Source organism: Leptonychotes weddellii, chromosome 2 (assembly GCF_054177405.1).
Source record: "Leptonychotes weddellii isolate Sample4059 chromosome 2, ASM5417740v2, whole genome shotgun sequence".
Taxonomy (NCBI): Eukaryota; Metazoa; Chordata; class Mammalia; order Carnivora; family Phocidae; genus Leptonychotes; species Leptonychotes weddellii.
The window spans coordinates 86,320,954-86,348,862 of record NC_138370.1 but is presented as its reverse complement, the minus strand read 5'-3'; the positions used below and the strand labels follow the sequence as shown (position 1 = coordinate 86,348,862).

General features: G+C 35.8%; 1 protein-coding gene across 4 annotated transcripts in view; it reads left to right on the top strand.

The window, feature by feature from the left end:
* Nucleotides 1-27,909, top strand: part of AFG2A (AAA ATPase AFG2A) — a 334,925-nt gene that overhangs the window by 33,306 nt on the left and 273,710 nt on the right. For all 4 annotated transcript variants that reach the window (XM_081811923.1, XM_081811922.1, XM_081811924.1 and 1 more), the window contains exon 10: nt 9,718-9,872. In XM_081811923.1, coding sequence (XP_081668049.1) covers nt 9,718-9,872 — 155 coding nt within the window. The remainder of the gene's footprint in view (nt 1-9,717; nt 9,873-27,909) is intronic.

Here is a 27,909-nt window from a genome sequence, read left to right as displayed (position 1 = left end):
TCTGTGAAAAAAGTTTTAATTACAGAATAAATTTATTTAATAGCTATTGGAATATTCAGTTATGTACTTTTTTTTGTTTGTGTGTTCTGATAAGCTTTTTCTCCTAGAAATTTCTTCATTTCATGTAAATTTTCAAATTATGTGCTACAAGGTTATTCCTAGTATTCTGTTACTGGCTTTTCAGTATCTGTAGGTTCTGTAGTGATGTCTTATTTTTCATTCTTGATATTGGTAATGTGTCTTTTCTCACACTGTTGAGACCATGCCCTGATTCATCTGGCCATAGGTTTATATGTTTTATTAGCCTTTTCAGGGAATAAAACTTTGGCTTTAATTTTTTTAAATTATATATTTGTTTTCTATTTCATTAACTTCATTATTTCCCTCCTACTGTTTTTCTTTTTTGGTGTATTTTATTTTTCATTTTATAAGATGAGCATCTCATTGATTGTCAGCCTTTTTTCTTTCCTAATATGTGCATTATGCCCATCACTGTTTTTTTAGTACAGCTTTAACAACATCCCACAAATTTTCATGTTATATTTCATTATTATTTAGTTCTTAAAAATTATAATGTTTATTTGATTTTTTTTCTTTGACCCATGAGTAATTTGGTAATATATTGACTAATTTCCAAATATGTAATGTATTTTTTGGTATCTTTTTGTTACTGATTTTTTTTTTTTTTTTAAAGATTTTATTTATTTATCTGACAGAGAGAGAGACAGCGAGAGCAGGAACACAAGCAGGGGGAGTGGGAGAGGGAGAAGCAGGCTTCCCGCTGAGCAGGGAGCCCGATGTGGGACTCGATCCCAGGACCCTGGGATCATGACCTGAGCTGAAGGCAGCCGCTTAACGACTGAGCCACCCAGGCGCCCTTGTTACTGATTTTTAATATTAATTCTTACTGTGGTCAGAGAACATACACTTTTTGATTTCACTACTTAAAATATACAGAGAGTTGCTTTGTGTCTCAGCATATGTCAGTTTTGGTACACCTTCCAGGTACTCTTGAAAGCATGGATATTTTACTATTTTAGATTTTTTTTTTCTATATATGCCAATTAGGGTAAGTGGGCTAATTTTATTTTTATATCTTCTATAAATATGTATATTTATATATCTATAAATGTATATGAGGGAAATATGTTAAAATTTGTGAGTTGCACATTTGTCCATTTCTCCTTTCAGTTCTACTTAATTTTGCTTTTTACATCATGAGACTTTTGTTACTAGGTATGTATTAATTTAGAATTTTATATAGTCTTGGTGGATTGACCCTTTTATTATCCTGAAATGTTTAGTAATACCTCTTGCTTAAAGTCTATTTGATAGTCAATATAGGAGCACTCTTATTTTCTTTTTTGTTTGCATGGTATTTCTTTCTCTTTTTTTTTTTAAGATTTTATTTATTTGAGAGAGAGCGAGTGCATGAGCAGGGGTGAGAGGCAGAGGGAGAGAGAGAAGCAGAGTCCCCATGCTCAGGGAGCCTGATGTAGGGCTTGATCCCAGGACCCTCGGACCATGACCTGAACCAAAGGCAGATGCTTAACTGACTGAGGCACCCAGGCACCATCCCTCTCTATTCTTTTACTTTCAATCTTTCCATCTTTGTATTTTTAGAATACATCTTTTATAAATGGCACAAATTTGGGTTTTATTTATTTGGGGGAGGGGTTATTTTTTTAATCCATCTGTGCTGTCAGTCTTAATTCATGTATATAATACATTTAAATTTGGATTATATCTTAAATATTTAGATTTAATCTGCCTTCTTTCTATTTATCCCACCTTTTCTGTTTCCCCCCCTCTGTTTTCTTGCCTTCTCTTGGAATAGGCAAGTATTTTTATTATTTTATCTTTCTCCTGTTATCTTTTTCATTATACATTTTAATTTGTTTTTAGTGGTTATCCTACATATTGTATTATGTCTCCTTGTCTTATTAGAGATTAATGCAAAAACAGTACAAACACTTTGGGAGTACTTTGATTCTCTTTACCCCCCAAATGTTGTTTTATACAATTCTTATTCATTTGTATTTGTCTACATATTTGGGGTCTCTATGACCATGCCTAAGTTTGATGCTTCACCAGGAGGAGTCACAGGACTTAGCATATAGTTATACTGACTACTGTGATTTATTACAGTGCAAAGGATACAAGGAAGAGTCAACAAAGGGAGAAGGCACATGGGGCAAAGTGTGGAAGAAACTTGGTACAAACTTCTAAGAGTTCTCTCCTAGTGGAGACACATAAGACATGTTTAATTCCTCCAGCAATGAGTTGAGTCAGCATGTATGAAATGTTGTCTACGGGGATAATTCATTAGAGACCCAGTGCCTAGGGAGTCACACAATGAACCAATTTTCCCGTTATTCAGTTACCAACTACTAAATACTCTATGCTTTCTTCACTGATTTGTGATAGATTATCAGAGCTTTATCGTATATTAAATTTGTATATGTATGGATCTGTCTCTGAACCCTGTGTCCCGTTGTGGTCTCTTTGGTTTTATAACTTTTACATGCTATTTTTAATACTACTAATTGTAGTATATCTTAATATCTGTTAAGATAAATCCTACTTATTTACTTGCATTATTGTTGACTTAGTTATATATAGGCCTTTATTCTTCAATCCTGTTTTTAGAGAAAGTTTATTCTGATTTACCAAAAATATACAATTGGCATTTTGATTGGGACTGCATTTAAAATAAGTAGATTGTTTTGAATGTAATGGATATTTTTATGGTATTTTCTCATTCAAGAACCTGGAATGTTGTCACTCTTTTATTCATATCTTACTCTTTATTAAAATTTCTCCATAGAGGTCTTATATGTTTTTTTGTTAGGTTAATTTCTAGCTAATATATCATTTTTGTGATTATTGCAAATGGTGTCTTTTTTTTTTAATTGTTTTTTAAATTTGCTCTTCTTGGTGTAGAGAAGTTTTATATTGATAATTTTTTTGTCAGTCTTCAGCCTTATTTAACTCCCTTATTTTTTTTATTTTTTATTTTTTTAAAGATTTTATTTATTTATTTGACAGAGAGAGAGTTAGCGAGAGCAGGAACACAAGCGGGGGAGTGGGAGAGGGAGAAGCAGGATTCCCGTGGAGCAGGGAGCCCAATGCGGGGCTTGATCCCAGGACCCTGGGATCATGACCTGAGCCGAAGGCAGACGCTTAACGACTGAGCCACTCAGGCGCCCCTAACTCTCTTATTAATTCTACTAGTTTTCTTCTGATCTTTTTGGCTTTTCTGGTTAGATGATTGTCATATGCAAATAATGGAAGTTTTGTCTCTTTCCATCCTTTTACCTTTCTCTCACTTTTATTTTTTTTATATTCTTAGTAGCCAGGACCTCCACGATGAAATTATCCAGTAATAGTAATAGTGGCATCTTTGTCTTGTTGCCAATTTTAGAGAATGCATATAAGGTCTTTTCATTAAGTGTAATGTTTGTTAAAGATTTCTGGAATATAATCTTAATCAAATATACTTTGCTAAGAGCCTTTTAAATTATTTTTATCATTGCAAATAGATGTTGAATCTTACCAAATATTTTTTTTCTAGATCAGTAAAAATAATTACTCTCAATTCAGTCAGTGTGGTGGGTTTATAGTTTTTCTGATGAACTGGCCTTTTATTTCAGAGATAAACTCTTTGATTGTGAATATATGGATTTTTTAGTACACTGTTGGATTTAGTTAGCTAGTTTCTTCTTTAGAACTTTTGCCCTATGCCCATAAGGGAGAAACATTTTTTTCTTGTTCATATTTGGATTTGGGGAGTCAAGTTACATTATCCTCCTAAAATGTTTGAGTGATTTTGCTCTCACTTATTAAAAGCGTCAGTCAATATATATATAATCAGGAGAGAGAAAAAGGATAATTCTAAAAAAATCTCATGGGATTGTTATTTCTGTCATGATCCAATTAGGAGATAGAACCTATACCAGTTACTTTTACAGAGAAAATTTCATATAAAGAATTGATAACCGGGCCGCCTGGGTGGCTCACTTGGTTAAGCGACTGCCTTCGGCTCAGGTCACGATCCTAGAGTCCCAGGATCGAGTCCCGCATCAGGCTCCCTGCTCGGCAGGGGGTCTGCTTCTCCCTCTGACCCTCTTCCCTCTCGTGCTGTCTCTCATTCTCTCTCTCAAATAAATAAATAAAATCTTTAAAAAAAAAAAGAATTGATAACCAATTATAAAATTGTTAACTAGGTAATTGAAAGGAAGGTAGCAGCTACAGGAAGGAGCTATCACTCCTGAGGCTGGGAAAACAAAGGGAAAAGTTGAAATTATTAAAACCTAGGAGATGAGCTGTAACTCAGATGCCTGAAGAGCACCAGCCTGATACTCTGAACGCTAACTCAGTGTTCTGAGAAGGTAGCACTGCTAGGTTTGTGCTGGTGTCCCTTAAGGGTTGGTAGAATGATGGTCACGGGAATAGCAAACAGATGGGAAGTCTGTGGGACATAAAGTCCCTTCTTCCCTCTTCAGCTTTGCTCTAGCATTGGCAAAGTCTACCATGGAGCAAAAAAGTAGTTCGCAGTCTCAGCCTCAGAGCTGGGTATGGAAGCATGATTTTCAAGCTAAAAGTCAGTAATTTAATAAGTGGTACAATTGAAAACTAAATCAGATAATATTTAAATAATCTCTGTGAGCTACAAAAGACATCATACAGCAAATTAGATATTAAGAATAGAATGTTGGTAAAAATTCTGTTTTAAATATTCTCTAAGATGAAATCAGAATAAATATATTTTATTAGGAAATAAGGGTTAAAAATAACTGCATTCAGCTTGAATATTTGGAAAAGATCAATAGAATAAACCCAAGAGGAGGGAAATTAAAAATATAAGGTTAGATTTAATGGAATACAGAGCAAAACAACAAAGTTAAAAAAATTCATTCTTTGAAAAGATTTTTAAGATTATGAAGTCAGACCAAGGTCCATTCAAGAGACAGGAGTATACTATTGGTATTTTTGGTGAGAGAGAAAAGAAGATACAAATGAAGGGATGCCTGGGTGCCTCAGTTGGTTAAGTGTCTGCCTTCAGCTCAGGTCATGATCCCAGGGTCCTGGGATCGAGTGCCACATCGGGTTCCTTGCTCACCAGGGAGCCTGCTTCTCCCTCTGCCTGCCGCTCCCCCTGTTTGTGCACTCTCTCTCTCTCTGTCTCTCTGACAAATAAATAAATAAAATCTTTAAAAAAATATTAAAAAAAAGATACAAATGAAATACAGAGAGCAGAATTAACTACGGACAAAAATAGAGGTTTAAGAAACAAACATGTTCCTCCTAGATGTTAAAAACCCTCTCTACAGAAAAATAATGTGGGATATCTATCTCATTGACTTTTCCTATTAATTTCTTGGCAGCTTCATGATTGACTTCACTTTGATTCACTCTACTCTTCTAATGTAAATACGTGCATTAACATTTCCAGTATAATTACTAAAATAATAGAAAAAGAGTATAACTTCAAAACTAGTGTAGGAGGCAAAATGGAATGTAAAAAGAACAAAACAAAAATCAGTCTGAAAGAACCCAAGGAAAGGAGAAGGTAAGGATTATACTATAGTCATGTTAATATTAGACCAAATAATTTTAAGGCAAAAAGCATCCCTGCAGATAAAGATGAGTACTGCATATTGATAAAATGTTCAGTTCATTGGGAAGGTGTAACTATTTTAAAGGTAGCTGTGAAATTTATAAAGCAAAACTTCCTGTAACTACAAGGAGAAATGAACAAAACAGCCATTTTAGTGAGAGAATTTTAATGCATTTCTGTCAGTGGTTGAGGATAGGGAAGATTTGAACAACAAAATCAACAAACTTGACCTAAGGGATACATGTTTAGAACAATGAAACCAAAAACATATATATTGAAGCACACAAAGAACATTTATGAATTTACAATTCAAAAAATTTCTTAATGCAAACCTTATTCTCTGACCAAAATTCATTTAAGTTAAAAATCAATAAATTAGAAGATCTTATTGTTTGGAAATTAGAAAACTCTAAATAATCATTGATTGAATTATAATATGCAAATTAAAAGCTGTTTAGTATTGAACAATGGAGATATATCAAAATTTGTGGTATATAGCTAAAGCAATGCTTATAGGGGAATTTATAACCTGAAATTCTTAAATTAGAAATGAGGAAAGGTTGAAAAATAACAAGCCGGGCATTGTAATTAAAAAATAATAGGCTCTAGGGGCACCTGGGTGGCTCAGATGGTTAAGCGTTTGCCTTCGACTCAGGTCATGATCCCAGGGTCCTGGATCGAGGCCCACATAGGGCTCCCAGCTCAGCGGGGAGCCTGCTTTTCCTTCTCCCTCTGCAGCTACCCCTGTTTGTGCTTTCTTGCTCTGGCAAATAAATAAATTAAAAAATCTTTTTTTTTTTTTTTCAAAGATTTTTTTTATTTATTTATTTGACAGAGAGAGACACAGTGAGAGAGGGAACACAAGCAGGGGGAGGAGTGGGAGAGGGAGAAGCAGGCTTCCCGCGGAGCAGGGAGCCCGATGCGGGGCTCGATCCCAGGACCCTGGGATCATGACCTGAGCCGAAGGCAGACGCTTAACGACTGAGCCACCCAGGCGCCCCTAAAAAATCTTTAAAAAAAGAATAATAGGCTCTAGAAAACAAATATTTAATACAGATTGGGCAGAAATGAACAGAAAAGGAAGACAATTACAAGAAAGAAGTAGAGTGTTTTGTGTACTCTTTCATACTAACTGCATGCTCCCTTCCTTGCTACCTCTACATGGTCATAGTGGGCTCTGGGGTTATCTCAGCCTCTGCTCAGCATCTCTTGTTGATCTTACTACTTCATTAGAAACTCATCTTGAACAGATTTTTTACCTCTATTTAAAGAATAGTTCTTGGTTTTTTTGGGGGAGGGGAGGCAAAAACTTGCTAGCCTTTCTCTAGGTCCCAACTGCTTGCAGTCCTTAAATTACCCAAATCATCTTTCAGGGCACCACTGCTCTTGTATTTGTTTCTTCTTACATTATCGCTGGCTCTTCTATGTTGCTTTTTTTTTTCTATGTATTTTGTTTCTTTACAGTGCTTGTTAGAAGGCATCCTTAGATATCTGGTGATCTTCGGGTGTTTTCTCATATTTGAGAGTGGAGTTCCTAAAAATTGATTAGGTGGTCTGAATTGCTGGGGCTTGTGAGCTTGTGGTCTTCCGTGTAGTGAGTTCTGCATGGGCCCTTTCCTTGGGTGAATGAACCCGTCAGTATCCTTAGTCTTTCCTCTTGGGCTGGTACCTTTGTAGAAGGATCTTTTACCTACATATGTGGTAGGTGTATCCTGATAGTAAACTCTGGGAGCAGTGGGGAAGAGCAGAGTGGAGAAGGAGGGAGGGGAGTCTCACTAATTTCTCTATTCAATATGATTCCCTTGTCTCTGGCTGTACTTTGGGTCCCCTCAATTCAGAAATGGTTTGTGTTACTGAGAGAAGACATCTTTAGAGGTAGGGTACAGGAGAAGATATTTGACTCCATGCAATTAGGGTGGGGATCTTAATGATCTAACTGCTTCCTAATAGACTTCTCTCCTAACCTTCCATTTTTCTATTTCTAACCCTGATTTTTCTCTCTCTCTTTTTTTTTTTTTTTTTTTCCAGAAGTGATTTATGCTGTCCAACTTCGAGCTTTTTTGATTATACGTGGGTAGGGTGAATAGGAGGGGCATCTCTTGGCATAAATCTGGTTCCTCTCAGATTTTTCTCACTGTATGTTAGTGTGTCAGCTTTCCTGGGTCAGTTATATTCAGTTACTACTTGTTCATTTGCTGTTCAGTTTCCAAAATTTTTGTTGCTATTATATTGTTTTCTCTCCTGTTTGCCCTTCCAGGTTTATGTTTCTTTAAAAAAAGTCCCCTTATACTCATTGTAGTGGGGTTTTAGGAGGGAGCAAAAGTAAGTGCTTGGATTTAATCTACTGTCTTTACTAGCTTGAATGACTTTACTTCAAACCTTTATTTTTCAACTCTTGACTGATAGGCTCAGTAGTGGCTCACTTTCGTCTTTTAATTTTAAATTTATGTGAGAAATAGTAGGTAAATATATGTTATCTATCATTTGGATATGTTCATAACAGAATCAGTCTTTCTGTTTTACTATTTCTTAACTTTTGAAAACTCCTGTCTTTATTTTTTTGCCTTTCCTGTCTTTGGCTGGGAGTTACTTGTTTTTTTCTTGCTATCTTCATAGATGTAGAAATTTTTGCCCAGCTCTAAATTCTGTAGTTTGCATTTGAAATCACAGATGTTTTGCTATTTCATAAATATACACTTATAATATTGTATATGCTTTTCAAAACAATATATTGTCTTTTTTTCCAAACCCCTTCCTCACATTGAAAATAATTGATAGTTTCCTGGGAAAGATTACTATAGATCGATTTTCTCAATATTGTTGAGATACTCCCTTTTTTTTCTTACTGGCAAAGATACCTAGCCTTCTGTTTTGGGAGTTTGTGTCTGCTTTCCTTGTATCAATGCTTCTGTTTCTCTGTAAAAGTTCAAATAAATGAAAGCAAGTAAAATGATAGTTATGGTATCATTTTATCTTTGTAAAAAATTTCACGGAGGCATAGCATCCATGTTTTAGACAAAAGACCGTTAACATTATGGAGCTAGCTCCTGTCCTAGGACAAGTTTGGATATTTAGGCTGAATTTCTAAGGGGTCTCTGAGACCAGAATTCTTCTAAGTGGACCTTCATCATTCACTGGAACACAAAAGTCTCACTTTATTAAAGACGCCAAGGCAAAGAGCACATAGCTAGGGACTTTGCTGCCTAGAGGTCTTTGTCACAGATCAAAGGGCTCTAAATCTGGCAACTTAGCTGTGAAGGAAGGGGAATTAGGACATTTAGTTCTGTCAGGGTTTAAACTGCAAGCAAATAGCAAAAACAAATAATTTGCATCTGTCACTTTCCAGGTCAGCATGATCTCTTTTAAGGTATTCTTGATTTCTCTAAATTTGACTTGGTTGAACATCTTTTTGGCTCCTGCAGTATTTTACTATTCTGATTCCACTCCTCCATCTCTTTGTATTCTGTCTTTTTTTAAAACCATCATTTCTTCTTATGCTTTTCAAATGATAGGCTTTCTTAAGATTGAGACTTTAGCTCTCATTCTTTCATCCCTGGTCTCTTTCCAGTCTCATTTTATAGGTCTCTGCTATTCCTGTAATACCAGATCTCATGTGTATGCACACAACTCTAAAGTTGGATTCTTTCTTGAGTTCCAAAACCAGTTTCCAACTGCTGAATATTTCCTTTAAGATGTTCTGCCAGTACCTTACAAAATTTATAACTGGGTTGAATTTGTGAATAAAAAGGGCAGAGGCAAGAGGTGTATTATTCTCTAGGTTATTTAGATAACTCTTTAATAGTTTTTTTTGCAGATGTTTTGTAAGTATTATTTCATGTTTATAAAGTATCTGTCTTTTCATATTTCATATCAGTTTGTCATATTTTTACCACCCAAACTAAGCATTTGGAGTTTTGCCTTCATCTCCCATATTCGTCAGGCACCTCCCCCCACCTCCATATATACACACACAAGCACACACAATTTTAAATGCTATAATATGTGTGAAGTTTGGGTTCATTATTCATTTTTTGGTAATGATTTAGTCTGTATTTATGGGGCAGAAGATAAATCTTGTATTATTTTTCTCTTTACAGGTCTTTATGCCTTAAGGAGAGTCCTGAAGAAACAACCTAATCTCTCTGATAGCAAGCTGGCTGGATTGGTGAAGATTACTCTAAATGATTTCTTACAGGGGATGAATGACATCAGGCCCAGTGCCATGAGGGAAGTAGCAATTGATGTACCAAATGTAAGCCATTTGTACTCCCATGCTAGCTACACTGTTGGAATTGAACTCTGAAAGAAACTGAGACTCCAGGGAAAGAACCTACCTAGACTAAACTTTAAAAAAACTTTCTTTTTAAATTAAAATTTTTATGGATGTAATTAGAGCTTCAGTGCAGTTGTAAGAAATACTTTAGGGAGATCCTTGTATTCTTCACTTACTTTCCCCCCAGTGGTAACATCTTGTAAACAATACTACAGGATCACAAGCAGTGTATTCATATTGATATAACCACTGATCTTATTCAGATTTCCATGGTGTTACTTGTACTGTGTGTGTGTGTGTGTGTGTGTGTGTTTAGTTCTGTGCAGTTTTATTACTTATAAGGGTTTGTGTGTCCATCACCAGAATCAAGATACTGAATAGTTCCATCACCATAATGATCCCTTGCTTTGCCCCTTCATAACTATACTTAGCTTGTTCCTGCACCCATTTCTAAAATTCTGTCATTTTATTTATTTATTTATTTTTAAAGATTTTATTTTATTTATTTATTTGACAGAGACACAGCGAGACAGGGAACACAAGCAGGGGGAGTGGGAGAGGGAGAAGCAGGCTTCCCGCGGAGCAGGGAGCCCGATGCGGGGCTTGATCCCAGGACCCTGGGATCATGACCTGAGCTGAAGGCAGACGGTTAACGACTGAGCCACCCAGGCACCCCATAAAATTCTGTCATTTTAGAAGTGCTATAAAATGGAATTGTATAGTAGCAACCATTTAGTATTAGTTTTTCCCCATTTAGCGTAATTCCCAGGAGATTCATCCAAGTTGCTATGTGCAACAGTAGTTTGTTCCTTTCTACTGCTGAGTAGTATGCCATGGTATGGCTGTACCATAGTTTGTTTAACCATTCATCTGTTGAAGGACATCTGGTCTGTTTCTAGTTGGGGATGATTGTGAATAAACCTGCTATAAACATTCATGTGCAGGTATTGTGTAAATGTAAATTTTTATTTCTCTGGAATAAATGCACAAGAGTGCAACTCCTGGGTTCTATGCTCGTTGTATATTTACTCTTAAAAGAAAATGTCTACTAGGCTCATTTTAGAACAAAAAAAATCTTCTAGTTATGATGCCTCTACTATTGATGCCTGGTGTTTCCTCAGGTTCCTTTACATTTTCTTCATCATTGACATGCTTTGCAGAGTTCACACACAGTCAAATCACCACAAGGGCAACAGAAGCTACCTTTTATGGGTGAATCATCTGCTAAGTTATCACCCGAGTGGGCCTAACATTCTGGAAAAAAATGGCCTTATAATTCTCTTTGAATATATTAATATTTCTGGAAAATGAACATTGAAAGAAAGCATTGACGGCATGTCCTACATTATATTGGGATAGGGAATGGACTGTTAAATTTGGCTTGATCATTAGGATGTTTATATCTTAGTGTAACTTGAGGAAAGTTTACAGATTGCTCTCTGACAGTTCTAGGAGAGCTCTGATGGAAGAATGGAATTTTGTGACTCTTCTTTCCCTTTGCTTCAGTCATACCACTCCATTAGTTTTTCTTTTTTGAGTTAGTCTTATTGCTTCCGAGATACTCCCTAGCTCTAACATTACAGTTATTTGAAAACTTAGAGCCTTTTTAGAGAGCCAGGCATAGTTTTGTGGCCGTTGCCCCATTGTATATATATTAATAGTTCTCTTGGTCATTAACTAATGTTTTTTTAATTGCTATAAGCTAAAACAAACAAACAAAAAAACCCCCCAAAAACTTAAAGAGACTAAAAGGGTATTAAGTCAGTGGAATAGACTGTGTGGAATGATATAGTGGGGCAAAATCAGTGGATTTGTTTTCACTTTTTTTTGTTATTTTGTTTTGCTTTTTTTGTTTTTACTTGTAAGAATGTTCTTGGAAAATGTGTTTTGTAGCCAAATAAGTCTGGGAAATACTGGTTTAAATAAAATCAGTTGTATTTCTTTGCTGCAGAGCTTTTCAGTGTCAAAAGAGAGCTATTACGGAAACTTATTTGGCCCTGGACCGTGTGGAGCAGATACCTTCTGCGTTTTACAGTGTGGTAGATTGCAAAAACAATGACGGCAGATTCTTCCCATCACTGTATGTTGGCCCTTTTTGCACAGCAACTTTGTAGCTCCCAGAATAAAAGAGATGAAGTCAAGCTTTCCATCCTTTGAATTTGTACTTGGCCATGTAACTTGCTTTGGCTAATAGAATATTAGCAATCATGATGCAATCAGGCTTAAAAGCACTGGGGCTTGCTTTTTCTTGCTGCTCTTTGAAACCCAGAATTAGTTATGCTAAGAAAACTGTGTCTTGGAAGATGAGAGACCATGTGGAGCAGAAGTGAGCCCTCTTAGCAGAGATCCCCTCCTTGCAGCCACTCTGCCAATTGTCACACATGTGACGGACACCGTGCTTAACTGTCTCACCCCAGGCCAGAAGTTTACCCAGACCAGAAGAGCCACCCAGTTAACTCTTAGAATTGTCAGAAATGACGAATGTCTGTGGTTTTGAGCCACTAGGTTTTATGGTAGTTAGCAAAAGCTTATGTGGCAAAGACTCTTGTTAACTTCTTACAGAACACAATTGTTTTGTAAATTAAGGTGGGAAACAGTGCCCTAGAGACAGGAACATCCCCAAAGACTAGCTTCTAGTTTAGGCAGCTTTATGTGATTTTAAATTCTTTTTGAAACTTTTTCAAATTCACTAATGAATTTACAGCTTAACTTTGGGGTTTTACCAAAGCTGTGTAACACAATGTGCTAATTTAGTATGAATAATTTGACAACTGGAATTATGGAATAATGAATGATTGATGTTGGATTAGTAGAAGTTTTCCATTTCTTTGGAATTTATGGTCTAAAGTTTGGGCACATTGGTATGAATACTTTTACTTGTAATATTTACCTGTATTTTATTCGCATCAAATAATGGGTCAAGTAGAGGTCATCAAATGCCACATGTGAAAATTTTGGGTGATATGGTTCTAAACCAACTGCACCATCCAAAAACACTTTAGTGTTTAAAAAAGTTTAGGAACTAAAGAAACAGTAAGTTTTTTAAACTTAAAATTACTGCCGGGGCGCCTGGGTGGCTCAGTCGTTAAGCGTCTGCCTTCGGCTCAGGTCATGATCCCGGGGTCCTGGGATCGAGCCCTGCATCGGGCTCCCTGCTCAGCGGGAAGCCTGCTTCTCCCTCTCCCACTCCCTGTGCTTGTGTTTCCTCTCTCGCTGTGTCTCTCTGTCAAATAAATAAAATCTTTAAAAAAAAAAAAAAATTACTGCCAATGGAGAATGTGTTTAAGCAGTGGCTGTCCACTCTTGGAATTGCTGAACTGATTTATTCATCAAAGGAACTGGTACTACAACTGCATTTTTAATTGCTCTAATGAAAGATTTTTTTTTTTCCTTTATTTTCTTTTGATACAGTATTTACAATCCATGGACTTGTGCCATTTTCCATTTGGCACTTTATTACTTGGCCTAAGGCCATGGTGTACTGTGATGTTACTCATGAGCTCCAGAGTGATTAGCCCTGGTCAAAATACTTTTTTACATTGCTTTTTATGTTCACTTCAGATTATAAAAATTTTCCTGAGAAGTCAACATTTCTATAATTGGATTCCTAAACTTTACTCTTCTGCTGTCAGACTATTACATCGACAAAAATATCTCCAGATTATTTCTGCAGAAGGTTTACTACTTAACTTTGCTATAGAAAACCTGTCTCAAGTAGGTAGTTAATTGTGAACATTTTTTAATAGTAAATTAAGCATTCAACATCTTTTGAGAAAAAATTTCAGTGTGTGAAATTAAAACTTGTAAATCACACTTGCCTAGTTATATTTAAGTTTAAAAGAAATGTCTTAAGATGGGAATATTGCCAATTATAATATAATGCATTATTAATTTCAGGAGACCACAAGTGTTAGCCACTTACTTGAATTTAATGTTTCCTTTTTGTGCACTTGTGAATTGGTGATTATACCAAATTGGTGTATTAAAAGTCAAATACATTTTACAGTTGATTGGTAATTAAAATCAAATGTATTTCTTTACCACAGGAATCCTCAGAATCTTTGACTTTGAAAATTTTGAAATTTCAATTTTTCACCCAGAAATAACAACTGTTAACATTTTATTGTAGTTCCAATAGATTTTTAAAATTTTGATAGGTTGTTTTTCTGTGCATATAGTTAATTTTAGGATACATAGGGTTTTATATTTTGCTTTATTCACTTAAAATTATATGGTAAACATTTTACTTTAACATTTCTCAGCAAACATCTTTTTAATGACTGTATAATAGACTGTTATGTGGATGAACTGTAATTGTTTTATCCTTCTTCTCAAATATCTGGGGTTTTTTTTGTTTTTCTCTAAAATGATTATACACACATTTATATCCAAATCTTTGCATTTATGATTCCTAGAAGTGGAATTACCACACTAAAATATGTGGTTTTAAGACTTGGGACAAATGTTATTAAGCTCTCCCCCCCCCATAAAGATTGTTTTAATTTATAATTATGTGATAAAAATTTAAAATTACAAGGAGCTTAAGTAAAATCTCATTTTATTTTTACTTTAGTCCTTTTTTATTTGCCACTAGAGTTTATTTTCTTGACTGGAAAGATCTTTTTCATTATGAGGAATAATACTGGATAATCTTTTAAAAAAGATTAAAAAAAAGAAAATGAACTGTCAATTGTATATCTTCTCCTTCCTATAAAAATGTTAAATTTTTAAATAATGGGGTGTAAACTGGATGATTTTTTTTTATGGGATTTTAAGTTCCATGAGGGCATAAGTTCTTACCTTTTATTTTTATCCTTTTATTTTTATCCTAGCACATAATAGATGTCCAATCAATATTTGTTCAGTGGACAAGTGAAAAACTATAATTTTCACAAAAAAAACCCCAGATAGTTAATTTCACATATATTTAAATATTGCATCATTCTTCTATACTAAAGTATAATATAGTCTATTATTGCCTTCATGTAACGTTCTTCAGATTCTTCATATTTTATAAAGCAAGTTTTTTTTTTAAGATTTTATTTATTTGAGAGAGAGAGACAGAGACAGAGAGAGAGAGAGAACACAAGCAGGATGAGGGGCAGGAGGAGAAGCAGACTCCCTGCTGAGCAGGGAGCCTGACGTGGGGGCTCCATCCCAGGACCCTGGGATCACGACCGGAGCTGGAAGGCAGACGCTTAACCGACTGAGCCACCCAGGCGCCCAAGCAAGCTGTTTCTTCAGTGAATTTTAACCTTAGTGAGTTTTAACTTAACTGTTCAGTGAATTTAACAATTTTGAATAAAGATGCATGTAATAGTGCCAAGCTGCCTATCCTGGAAGGATACAAAATAGTCCTTTATATTTTCTGCCAAAACATGTTGCTTTCTTGTATTGAAAATTCTTTTTATTAAGGTAACCAAAAAAAAAAACAAAAAACAGTGCTTTTAATAGTTGTATTTACATATTATCTTTGCAGTGTCATTTTATGTATACCATAACAATTATCACTGATAAATGGCATTCTTAACCAAATATATACAGATTGATTACCATGAGGTTTAATTCATTTATGCATCTTAAACCACCCCCACCCATACCCCCAGGCTTTCCCTATTTCATTTTATGTAGCTTTAGGTTGTTTTATTATTTGGAAATAATCCATCTTTATACTTTTGGTATTGCTTTTGGATTGCAGTTTTCAGAATTTGGACATTTGGTTCAGAATAAGCTAAAAGCCAATAAAAAGAGAGGGCTCTACTTTCATGTGAACCCACTTTTGTAAAGTGAACTGCAACCAGAGCCTCAAGACTAATTGTATAGCTCCAAACCTCTTTGTAAGCTTGGATCCAGGTTAAACTTAGAGGTAGGCTGCAGTCAAGTTGAGTGTATACCAAATGTCATTAGTTAAATAAACATATCTCATTGACTCCCATTTTAAAAAGTAGCAAACTTAATTATAAAAATAAAGACTGACTGTTTCACTAATGACATATTCAAAATTTACTGATGTATTTTCATTTGGCATTTTTCAGATGAGAATAGAACATCAGAATGTGACAAGGCAGTTGAATTTCATAGGATGAGCTATTAGCATTACTTTTCTGGTGCAGAGATTTGAGTTAAATAGTTTAATTGACCATAATTACATTTCATTCTTCATGTACCCTCAGGATAATTAGAAGGAATTTGAGTTTCTGTTCTTTAAAAACAGTATTGTATTCTGTGTGTTCTTTCTTTTTTACAGATTCAAAGGATTGAGGGTTTTGTGATGCTTTACTAAATAACAGATTGCTTTTTTTGGAATAGATATACAACCTGTGGAAATTCTATTAATTCCATATTGGTTCTTGGCAGGGCTTTTGAATTCGGTTTCTTTTGATTTTGCTTCTTGTTGTCTAGACAGAAGAGTGTCTTCTATCACTCCCAAGATCCCAGTCTTCCCTGCCAACTTCTCTTGTGCATTTTTATAGTTTCAAGTAATAACAATTGAACAGGAAAGCACATTTGGGAAAGTAGATTACTTTTAACCAGGAAGTACTCTGTGCCAAAATCAAGGTTGTAGTTTTAACTGTATTAAATATTTTAGAAGTTTAACTTTCATTCTCCCTTACTTTTCTCAGTCTTATAGTCTTGAGGAGGAATGAGAGAGATAGAAAAGTTAGTGTAAAGATCAGCAGTTTCTGTTCTCAGCTCTGACTCTGGTTAACTGGTGAAATCAGACACCCTTTCTTTCAGATGATAGAATGAAAGAAAGTTCTTAATTTGCTGTTTCTGATGTCTGTCTTCTTCTTTTTTTTTTTTTTTTTAAAGATTTTATTTATTTATTTGAAAGAGCGAGAATGAGAGAGAGTACATGAGAGGGGGGAGGGTCAGAGGGAGAAGCAGGCTCCTCGCTGAGCAGGGAGCCCGATGCGGGACTCGATCCCGGGACTCCAGGATCATGACCTGAGCCGAAGGCAGTCGCTTAACCAACTGAGCCACCCAGGCGCCCTGATGTCTGTCTTCTTTTGAATTTATAAATAATGTTGAGATTATCATAGAGGCATATGCTGCACTTGTATGTTATAGTTGGTTGGTACTCAATAAATACTTGAGTGTTTGCTAAAAACACAGATTTTCATTTAGCATAATTATGGGTTCCATTGGTAGGGTTGATGTGGTTCTTTGGCGGAACTATATATCTTTACTTCATCTTGTACAGATACGGAGTAATTGCTCCCTCCCAACACTTCGTTGAGTAATTTTTCCAACAGAAATTACTGATCCGGCTTAAAAGCCATCAGCATGACTACCTGTTGATCATCTCTAGAATGAAGTCTAAACTCTTTAGCTTGCTATTCATAACCTGGTTCATGCCTCCTTCACTTTCTTTGTCTATTATGCTCTTGTCTTGTTGAACCACTCCTGTTTTTGCATGTGTTATCTTCTGTGCCTGAAAAAATTGTTTTCTGACCTCTCAGTTAAAAAGATCTTGTAACGTGATCCCTTACACACACACAAAATACACATATATGCCTTGTGGACATAATACACCTAATACACAAAATACACATATATATCCCTGTGGACCTTTTGTCTTATTCACATTTGTTTCCCCACTGCTTGGCAAATGGTAATAACTAAATAATAGAACTTTGTTAAATGACTGAATATTTTGTGAAGGATTTTGGTTCATAAAGGTTCTTATTTTTCAGAAATAGTTTTTTTGCCCTTCTATATAAATATATGTTTATTTTTTGGTAATAGCTTTATTGCAATACAATTCACATATCAATTCAGTCATTTAAAGTGTATATTTTCATGGTCAAGTATATTTAGAGCTGTACAGCCATTACTGCAGTCAATTTTAGAACATTTTTATCATCCCAAAAGGAAATCCTATTCCCATTACCCATCATCTCCCAACCTGCCCATCCTCACCAGCCTTAGGCAAACATTTCTCTTTTATATCTCTATCGATTTACCTATTCTAGACATTTCATATAAATGGAATATAAGATATTTGATTCTTTGTGACTGGTTTCTTTCACTTAGCATAAAACTTTTGAAGTTCATCATGCATCATGTATCAGTACTTTATTGCTTTTTATTGCCAAGTAATATTCTATTGTATGGATGTAGCACATTTGATTTATCCATTCATAGACATTTGGATTGCTTCTACTTTTTGGCTATCATAATTAAAGCTGCATTTGAACATTTGTGTACAAGTTTTTTTTTTTTTTTTAAGATTTTATTTATTTTTTTTAGAGAGCGAGCAAGAGAGAAACAGCATGAGAGGGGAGAGGGTCAGAGGGAGAAGCAGGCTCCCCGCTGAGCCGGGAACCCGATGTGGGACTCGATCCAAAGACCCCGGGATCATGACCTGAGCCGAAGGCAAACGCTTAACCATCTGAGCCACCCAGGCGCCCTGTGTACAAGTTTTTGTTTGAGCACCTCTTTTCATTCTTTTGGATCTATAAATAGTAGAATTGCTGGGTCATTGGTGACTCTCTGTTTAACCGTTTGAGGAACTAACAGTTTTCCAAAGTGACTGCACTATTTTATATCCCCACCAGCAGTGTATGGTGTGTTCCTCTTTCCTTATGCTCTCACTAAAACTCATCTATCTATTTTATTGTCTTTTTTATTATAGCTAGCTTAGTGGGTGTGATATGATAACTCATTCTGGTTTTTGATTTGCATTTCTTTAGTGGCTAATGATATTGAGCATCTTTTTATTTGCTTATTGGCCATTATGTGTATGTTCTTTGGAGAAATGTCTCTTTAGATCCTTTGCCCATTTTTAATTGGGTTATTTGTCTTTTTATTATTGAGTAATAAGAATTCTTATATATTCTGGATAAAGTCCTTTATCAGATATATGATATCTGATATCAGATATGTATGATTTGCAGTATTTTCTCTCATTCAGTGGGCTGCCTCTTTCATTTTCTTTCTGTTTTTTTTTTTTAAAGATTTTATTTATTTATTTGACAGAGAGAGAGAGCACAAGCAGAGGGAGTGGCAGGCAGAGGGAGAGGGAGAAGCAGGCTCCCCGCAGAGCAGGGAGCCCGACGTGGGGATCAACCCTAGGATCCTGGGATCATGACCCAAGCTGAAGGCAGACGCTTAACTGACTGGGCCACCCAGGCGCCCTGCCTCTTTCATTTTCTTGATAGTGACCTTGGAGGCACAAGTTTTTAATTTTGATGAAGTCCAGTGTACCTTTTTTTCTTTTGTTGTGTGTACTTCTGGTACCACATTTGAGAAACCATTGCCAAATCCAAGGTCATGAAAATTTATCTTGTATTTTAAGAGTTTATAGTTTTAGCTTTTACATTTATGTCTTTGAGTAATTTTCCCCCCAGCTAGGGTTAACCCTGCTCTTGTGTTTGTAACCATAGCATTATAGAAACTACAGTTATAGCTTGCAGCCATGAGAACCCTATATGGGAAAAGTGGTGGTTTTTTTTTTTTAACCTGTGGTAAAATATACATAACATAAAATTTACCATTTTAACCATTTTTAAATGTATAATTTGGTGGCATTAAGTATGCTTACATTGCTGTGCAATCATTACCACCATCCATCTCCAGATCTCCAGAACTTTTTCCTCTCCCAAACTGAAACTCCATACGTATTGAACAACAGCTCTTTATTCCTTCCCTCATCATTAAGTATTATTATGCTAGCTTTTTTTTCTTAAGTTCTTTATTAGGTTAAGTTCCTTTTTATTTCTAGTTTGCTGAGAGATTTTTTTTTTTTAATCCTAAATGGATGTTGAATTCTGTTGAATGCATTTTCAGCATCTTTGAAATGATCATAATGTATTTTTTTAGTCTGTCAATGTAGTGAATTACATTGATTTTCAATGTTGAATCAGTCTTGTATTTCTGGATGAATTTCACTTGACTGTGATACAGTACCCTTTTTATATAATTGCTGGATTTTATTTACTAATATTTTATTGAAAATTTTTACATACATGTTTATGAGGGATAATGGTCTGTAGTTATTTTATGAAGTTTTTTTTTTTTTTTTTAAAGATTTTTTTTTATTATTTATTTATTTGAGAGAGAGAGAGTGAGAGAGAGCGCGCAAGAGGGGGTAGGGTTAGAGGGAGAAGCAGACTCCCTGCCGAGCAGGGAGCCCGATGTGGGACTCGATCCCGGGACTCCGGGATCATGACCTGAGCCGAAGGCAGTCGCTTAACCAACTGAGCCACCCAGGCGCCCTTTATGAAGTTTTTTATCTGGTTTTGGTATTAGGGCAATGCTGGCATTATGAAATGAGTTGGAAAGTGTTCTCCCATCATTTATGTGTTAGAAGAAATTGTGTAGAATTAGTATTATTTCCTTAAATATACTCCACTGAAACCATCTGGGCCTAGAATTTTCATTATTTGGAAGACATAAGTACAATTTAATTTTTTAATAAATATAGGACTGTTCAAGTTGTTTATTTTTTTTCTTGAGTTAGTTTTGATAGTTTGTATCTTTTAAGGAATTGGTCCACTTTGCCTTAATAGTTGAATTAATGGAATTAGTCATTTATAGATTTCTGTTGTTATCATTTTACTGTCTGCAGGATCAGTAGTGATGTTCTATCTTTTATTTCTCATTTCCACCCAAATTGCTTTTGCTCCACCCTTCTTTCTTTCTTGCAGTAGTTTTGAAAAGACATCTGCTGTCTCCATTTTCTTTGTTTTCCATATGTAATATATCTTTTTTCCTCTGGTTGCTTTTAATATTTCCTCTTTATCATTGGTTTTAAGCAATTCAGTTATCATGTGCCTTGGTAGTTTTCTTCATCTTTCTTGTGCTGGTTCATTGATGATCTTGTATGTGTGGGTCTATAGTTTTAATCAAATTTTGGGGGGGAAAATCTTGGCCATTATTTCTTATACTTAGTTTGTTTCTTGCCTCCCTCCCTCACTGGGGACTCAAAATATATATGTACATTTATCTGATTGAGATTGTCCCAAAGTTCAGTAATGCTGTGTCCATTTTTTTCTTTTTCTTTTTCTCTTTGTTTTTTTTTATGTCTGTTGTTGTGCCTACTAGTTCACTAACCTGATTTACCCCCCTGAAATATCTAATCTCTTAGTCTATCCATTGCATTTTAAAAAATATAGACATTAAATTAGTTTTCTTCTCTAGAAATTTTGATTTTAACCTTTTTATATTTTCTTTTCTACTTAGTGTTTTCAGTGTTTCCTTTATTTGAACAAATGGAATACATTTATAACAACTGTTTTAATGTCTTTATTCTGTCATCTGTAATTTCTGGATCAGCTTCAATTTATTGATCTTATGGGCTGTCTTTTCCTGCTTCTTTGTGTGCCTGATACTTTTTTATTAAATTCCAGAAATTTTGAATTTTACCTTGTTGGCAGCTAAATAATTTTTATATTAATACTCCTAAAGTTTTTTCTGGGATGTGGTTAAGTTACTTGGAAATAGCTTGATTATTTGGGGGGGGGTGTTGCATCTTGCCTTTAAATTTTCTTAGGTAGGACCAAAACAGTGTTCTGTCTAGTACTGGGATAAGATCCTTTTCAGTATTATACCTAATGCCTGGTGAATTATGAGAGCAGACACTATTCCTTCTATTCATTTTGGGTCTCGGGCCTCTCTCACCCACCCTCCCCTGCTTCATTTTGTTTTTCTCACATGCGTTCACTGATAACAGGGTATATGAAGGAGACCCTCATCAGAATTCGGGAGTTCTCTCCCTGTGGACTTCTTTTATCTCTAATCCTCTGCTCTGTGATAACCTAGGCTCTTTGGCTTCCCCATACTCCTACCTTTACCTCCTCATCTCAGGGAGCCTGTGGGTTCTGCCTGTGTTTCCCCTTCATTACTATAATCTGTGACCTTTTTCCAGGCAGCTGGTTGAGTATAATCAGCTCGTTGGTTTCCTTTCTCTCAGGGATCATTGTCCTTTTTTGTTGTGTTCTGAGAATTAATGCTTCATATATTTTGTCAGTTTCTTCAGTTTTTTTTTCTTTTTCAGACAGAAAGATAAATCTTTTTTTTCTTATCTCTTTTACTCATAGACCAGAAACAAAGGTCTCTATTTGGCAGGGTTTTTTTGTTTTGTTTTGTTTTTAAGATTTTATTTATTTATTTGTGAGAGAGAGAATGGGAGGGAGAGAGAGAGCATAAGCAGGGGGAGCAGCAGGCAGAGGAAGAAGCAGGCTCCCCGCTGAGCAGGGATCCTGATGTGGGACTTGATCCCAGGACCCTGGGGTCATGACCCAAGCCGAAGGCAGATGCTTAACTGCCTGAGCCACCCAGGCATCCCTATTTGGCAGTTTTTAAAAGTGTCTCATATTTAATGATTTATATCCAAGCCACAGGGTGGAATGTATTCCAATATCCCATGTTAAATTGCATCAGAATTTCATGTACTTTTCAGAGAAATGCTTTATAGTTTTTTATGTAGTTTGTTTTGTTTTGGGTATTAAGAATGAACCTTCTGGTTTTGACCGAATAGAAAGACCAGTGCTATAAAGTGGAATGGGATATGATGCTAAAGTGGGAAAAATATGGTAGAGTGATTAAACTTAATCTGAAAATTAGCAGATGTCTGAGAACTCCACTATAAACTGGAGGTAAATTTAAAAAATAAGTTCAGAGGCCTGAGATAATAGTTTTTTTTCTAATGTCCAGGGCTATAGATGGGTACTAGGAGGTAGGAGTGGAGTATGTGAGAATATGAGTTCTAGAGAATTCTAAGTTTTTTAAATAATGTAATCATCTGTCTGTCTTTGTTGGGGAGCCCCAAGACCATCCTCAGGCTTGATTCACTAGGATGACTAACTGGACTCAAAAGCCATTACACTCATGGTTATGATTTATTACAGTGAAAGGATACAGATCAATATCAGCAAAGGAAAAAGACCCATGGTGTGAAGTCAGAGAAGTTAGGCACAAGCTTCTAGGTGTCCTCTCACAATGGAGTCACATGGGAACATACTTAATTCTACCTGAAGCAATGTGACAATATGTGTAAAGTGTTATTCACCAGGGAGAATCATCTGAATTTTGGTGTCCGGGGTTTTATTGGAGGTCAGTCATGTAGGCACACATCACCTCCATGTCTGACTTAGCTACTTAAATTCCAGCCATTTCCAGAGCAAAAACAGATGTTCTTAAATCACATTGTCACAATAAGCTTATCTGGTCAAACTGGTATAGCTTAGCCTAAGGCTTCAGGTATAAATACACTCTTATCAGGCACAATATTTAAAAGGCCAGAGATTATCCCTCAGAAGGGTGCCAATGGCCAGTCCTAAAGACTGGCCTTTCTTTAGAATGTGCAGGGTTTAAGCAAGCCAGGCCTTCTGAATTAAACCTTTTTGAACACTCTGTCTGCTTACTAACTGCTTTCTTTATTTGGATTTCACTAGTTTTTTTCTTAATGTCCTTTGTGTATTTCCGGATTCCATCTAGGGTATCGTATTACATTTAGTTATCATGTCTCCTTAGGCTTCCCTGGGCTGTGACAGCATTTATTTTTAGCTTGTTTTTGATGGCCTTGACAGTTTTGAGTATACTGTCAGGTCTTTTGTAGAATGCTCCTTGATTTGAGTCTGGCTGATGTTTTTATTATGATTAGGCTAGGATATTATGGATTTTAGAGAGGAACACCACTGAGGTGAAATGCCATTTTCATCCCGGCTTGACAAGGATATATTATTAATTTTGAACCTTTAATGATCTGATTTAAAAATCCCTCAGCCCCTCATGAGTACTTAACTAGATTTTAGGTGGATGCACTGCTCACATGCAGAATTTGTTTTCTGTGTTTTTTTTTTTTTTTAAATCCATGTTTAACTGTCTTACTACTTTGCTTTTTTCAGTGAAGTGTCAGGATGTCTAATGTGCACAACTTTAGATTTCCCTAGCGATAGCAAAGAAAGAAAGCCAGGAAGGAAAATAGTCTTATTTGCTCAAGTCACAGATTAGGGAAGCTAAAACGGGTCTCTTTTATCAGATGGGAACCTGGAGTAAAACTCAATTCCCTCAGTATGATTCTGCTATTATCCTCATATGCATCTCTTCTTTCGTGTTATTCAATTATTAATGCATTTGTTTGATGTCTGCCTCTTCTTCCAGACAGTAAGCTCAATGATGTAGAGACCATGTCAGCCTTGTGCATTCTTCATACCTCATTCTGTATACCTACCTATATTCCTAGAACCTGGCCAGACATTCCAAACATAGCAGCCTTGCAGTAAAATGAATATATCAGAGTGAATGAGTGAATAAATGAATAAATAAATGGATATTTGATATTAAAACCTCTACCAACTATACCTATGGGAGTCTGGCTCTCTCGTTGATACCCGTAACACATGAGCCCCCATACCTATCAGAAGTTATAAAAGATACACAGATTCTACCCTAGGTTAGTCAAGTTTTGCTCAACAGTCTACCACGTAGGCTTGCTTAGTTCCTGAGACTTGCTTGACCTGTCTCACTGAACTTACTACATGCCTAAAATATATGTCTCATTTCTCTAGGCAGCTTATTCCCCAGAATTGTCTTGTGGTATCTTTCAGACCTGGTTCCCAAGTTGGTTTTGTCCCACTAACATTCATACCCTCAGTTGTTACATGTAGCACATTCAGCATCCAAGACAAGCTTTAACTATAAGGTAACATCCTTTGTTGTTTTTGTAAATATTGACCATTAGGACTGTGCTGTAAGAATTATTTTCTGATATGCCCTTTCCTCTGTCAGGGCTTTCTCCTCATACCTGTTGCCTCAAGCCAAAACATCAGTAGTAATCTTCTTTCCCCAGCATCTTGACTCTCTGGCCAGTACTGGTTTTTCTTCCATGTGGGAACTTCCTTTCTGGTCTATATCTCAAAACACAGAGTTGAAGCTTCTTAGGAAATTTGCTTATATAAGTTTGATCAGTTTTCTGACATAGAGGGGACCTCCTCCCTTTGCTTCCTATTTCACAAAAATTTGGAACATCTCTTTGGACAATCTTGGCAGGGGAGGGTTTTTCTTTCCATTATGCAAAAATTTTTATTGTCAGCCAACCATCAAAGGAGATCAGAGGAAATGGTTTGAATTTATGATCCAGCTATTTGGACAGATCTGGGCTAGAAAATGTCATGCAAGGCATATGTATAGCCTTTGTACACTTTTACATGTTAGCAACATTTTTTCATTAGGTCTGACCATACATGCTGGTTTATTCCTAATTCTCTCCTATTTTTCCCATCTCACCTCCTACCAGCCCATCCCCCTGCTATTTCTCCTTCTTTTGCCACTTTATTTTTAAAATAATATAAGAGAAATATGTGTCTGCCTATTAATTTATTCCTTTACTAGACATTGAGCATCTGTAATATACAAGGCACTATCTTAAGAAGGTCCTGGTGATACATGCCTATATAACAAAAGAGTCCTTCTGTTTGTTTACTTGTAAATTCCCTCAGAAGAATAATCAGGACAAAACTCATTTTAAAATTTTTACTATTTAAAGCATTTTCTTTTCTGGACATTTTATATTTCTTTAGTATTGGGACATTTTGTTACCTATTACCTGTGGTTAATTTAAAATTCACTTGAGAAACTTGTAGAACATATGCTTCTTTAGCACCTTGGTTTGGGGGGCCAGTCTGTAAAAAGTCCCTTTCTCTTTGTTCTGTTCTTCTATTTTTCATTACCTTTATCCATATTCCTTTGTCTTTTCCCAGTTCTGCTATGCCAGAGAAGGAATGGCAGGGATTTTCTAAGCAATTTCCTTAAATATTCAAAGCATTTTCTTCTCTTCACAGTTAAATTATTTAAGGAATTTGGTAAATTAGAAAAAATATAAAGTATTTTAATGAAATAGGAAGAATTTTCTAGGTGAGACTTTATATCATTTTCATGATGAGTTTTTACTTTTTTTTTTATTGCTGCTGTTGTTTTTTTTCTTGTTTAAAGTTACCATTTTTTCTTTTTTTTTTTTTTTTAGATTTTTATTTATTTATTTATTTGACAGAGAGAGACAGCGAGAGAGGGAACACAAGCAGGGGGAGTGGAGGAGGGAGAAGCAGGCTTCCCGCCGAGCAGGGAGCCCAATGCGGGGCTTGATCCCAGGACCCCAGGATCATGACCTGAGCTGAAGGCAGACGCTTAACGACTGAGCCACCCAGGCGCCCCAAAGTTTCCATTTTTTCTGAGATTTTTCCTGGACTTGCTTATCTGGCAAAAGTAGGTTGTGTTTTAAAAGCTCATTTTGGAAATGAGTAACTATTTTTTTTTTTTTTAAGATTTATTTATTTTAGAAACAGAGCAAGTGAGAGAACTTGCTTACTGTGAGGAGGTGCAGAGGGAGAGGAGAGAGAGAGAATTCCAAGCAGACTCCCTGCCAACTGTGGAGTCCCTGGGGGTGGGAATCGATCCCACGACCCTGAGATCACAACCGGAGCCGAAATTACAAGCCAGACGCTTAACCGACTAAGCCACCCAGGCACCCCTAACTAATTTTAAGTTGAATTAAATTACAGAGTTTTGTTATCTAAGGCAGGCTTATTTAAATAATAATATAATAATAATATATAATAATATTTATAAGATTCATACATACCCAGTTCTCTGAGAACAGATTATAGTAAACTATTAAAGTATGATTGTAAGGTAATGATATTTTAGAAATTGAACTCGGGTTTTAATGTAACCATTCAACTGATTATGAAATTTATACAGTTTGAAATTTGGTTAAAACATTTGCCTTTAAGTTGATCATATTTTCCATGATATTTGCAACTTTGGGAAATATCTGTAATTTTTTATTTGAATAGTTTATTTCTTCTTTACCGTAATTTTTTTTCCCTTATTAACTAGGAGTTATAGGAGCATCTGGCTCCCATAGCCTTTATATGTTTCAGTGAGATCCTTAATGTGATTTACTAAAGAACAACAAAATCACCCAGATTAGTGGCAGTTTGCAGTTAGTGGCAAAGTTTTGGTGTGCAGTTTCTTTTATTCTTTCTCATCTACTTTTTTAAGCTCCCTGTACTCTTACCTCTGAAATTGTTAGATATTTTCAACCAAGCTTGCTTATGCAAAATGGAAGTGAAACAGGAAGAGGGGGAAAAACTGAGTGGAGAGAGACAAGAGAAGGAAAACATACTTAGAATACTTAGCCCCTCTTACCACCCAGTGCAGAGCACTTCTCTATATTTGTACTTCCCTCACAGTTCACCTACTTTACTTTTCAGAGTCCTCACTTAGTTGTCTTTTTTGTTGTTGTATTTTTTCTGAAGTTTTTATTTTTAATGGATTGGGTGGAGAGAAAGAGGCTGTAGATGGTTTATGGCACTATAGTACAACTGAAACTTTGACTTGTTTTTTTTAAAAAAACCTCCATTGACTGTGTTTTGAAAGCATGGGGGAAAATAGTTTTTGTCTTTTCACTATATAAAGCTAATGGCTTTCACTTATTTTCACTTACATCTAAGAGCACATTTTGGGGCGCCTGGGTGGCTCAGTTGGTTAAGCGACTGCCTTCGGCTCAGGTCATGATCCTGGAGTCCCTGGATCAAGTCCCACATCAGGCTCCCTGCTCACCAGGGAGTCTGCGTCTCCCTCTGACCCTCCCCCCTCTCATGTGGTCTCTCTCTCTCTCTCAAGTAAATAAAAAAAAAAAAAAAATCTTAAGAGCACATTTTGAATACTTACTGCTTCCTAATTTTGCTTTATCTCCATTAAAGAAGCATCTGGAAATGTATTGATCTTTCTTTTGGATCTTGGAGGTTGGGTTTTCTCAACTTACTTCTTTCTGCATTATTTAGTATCTTCAGTAATTTGAGATGTTTATGATTTCTAAACAAAATAAATGTATTTTAAATATTTGAGTTGGTTAAAAGTTAACATGTGACCCCGCAGAAAATTTTGAACAGGCGCCAACCCACTTGCTACTCCTGGCTCCTTGTCCTCCTGCTGGGACTTGTTAGCATGAAAGAACAAAATGAAAAGTACTCTTTGTCACAATATTTTCTATAAAAATAACACTTTC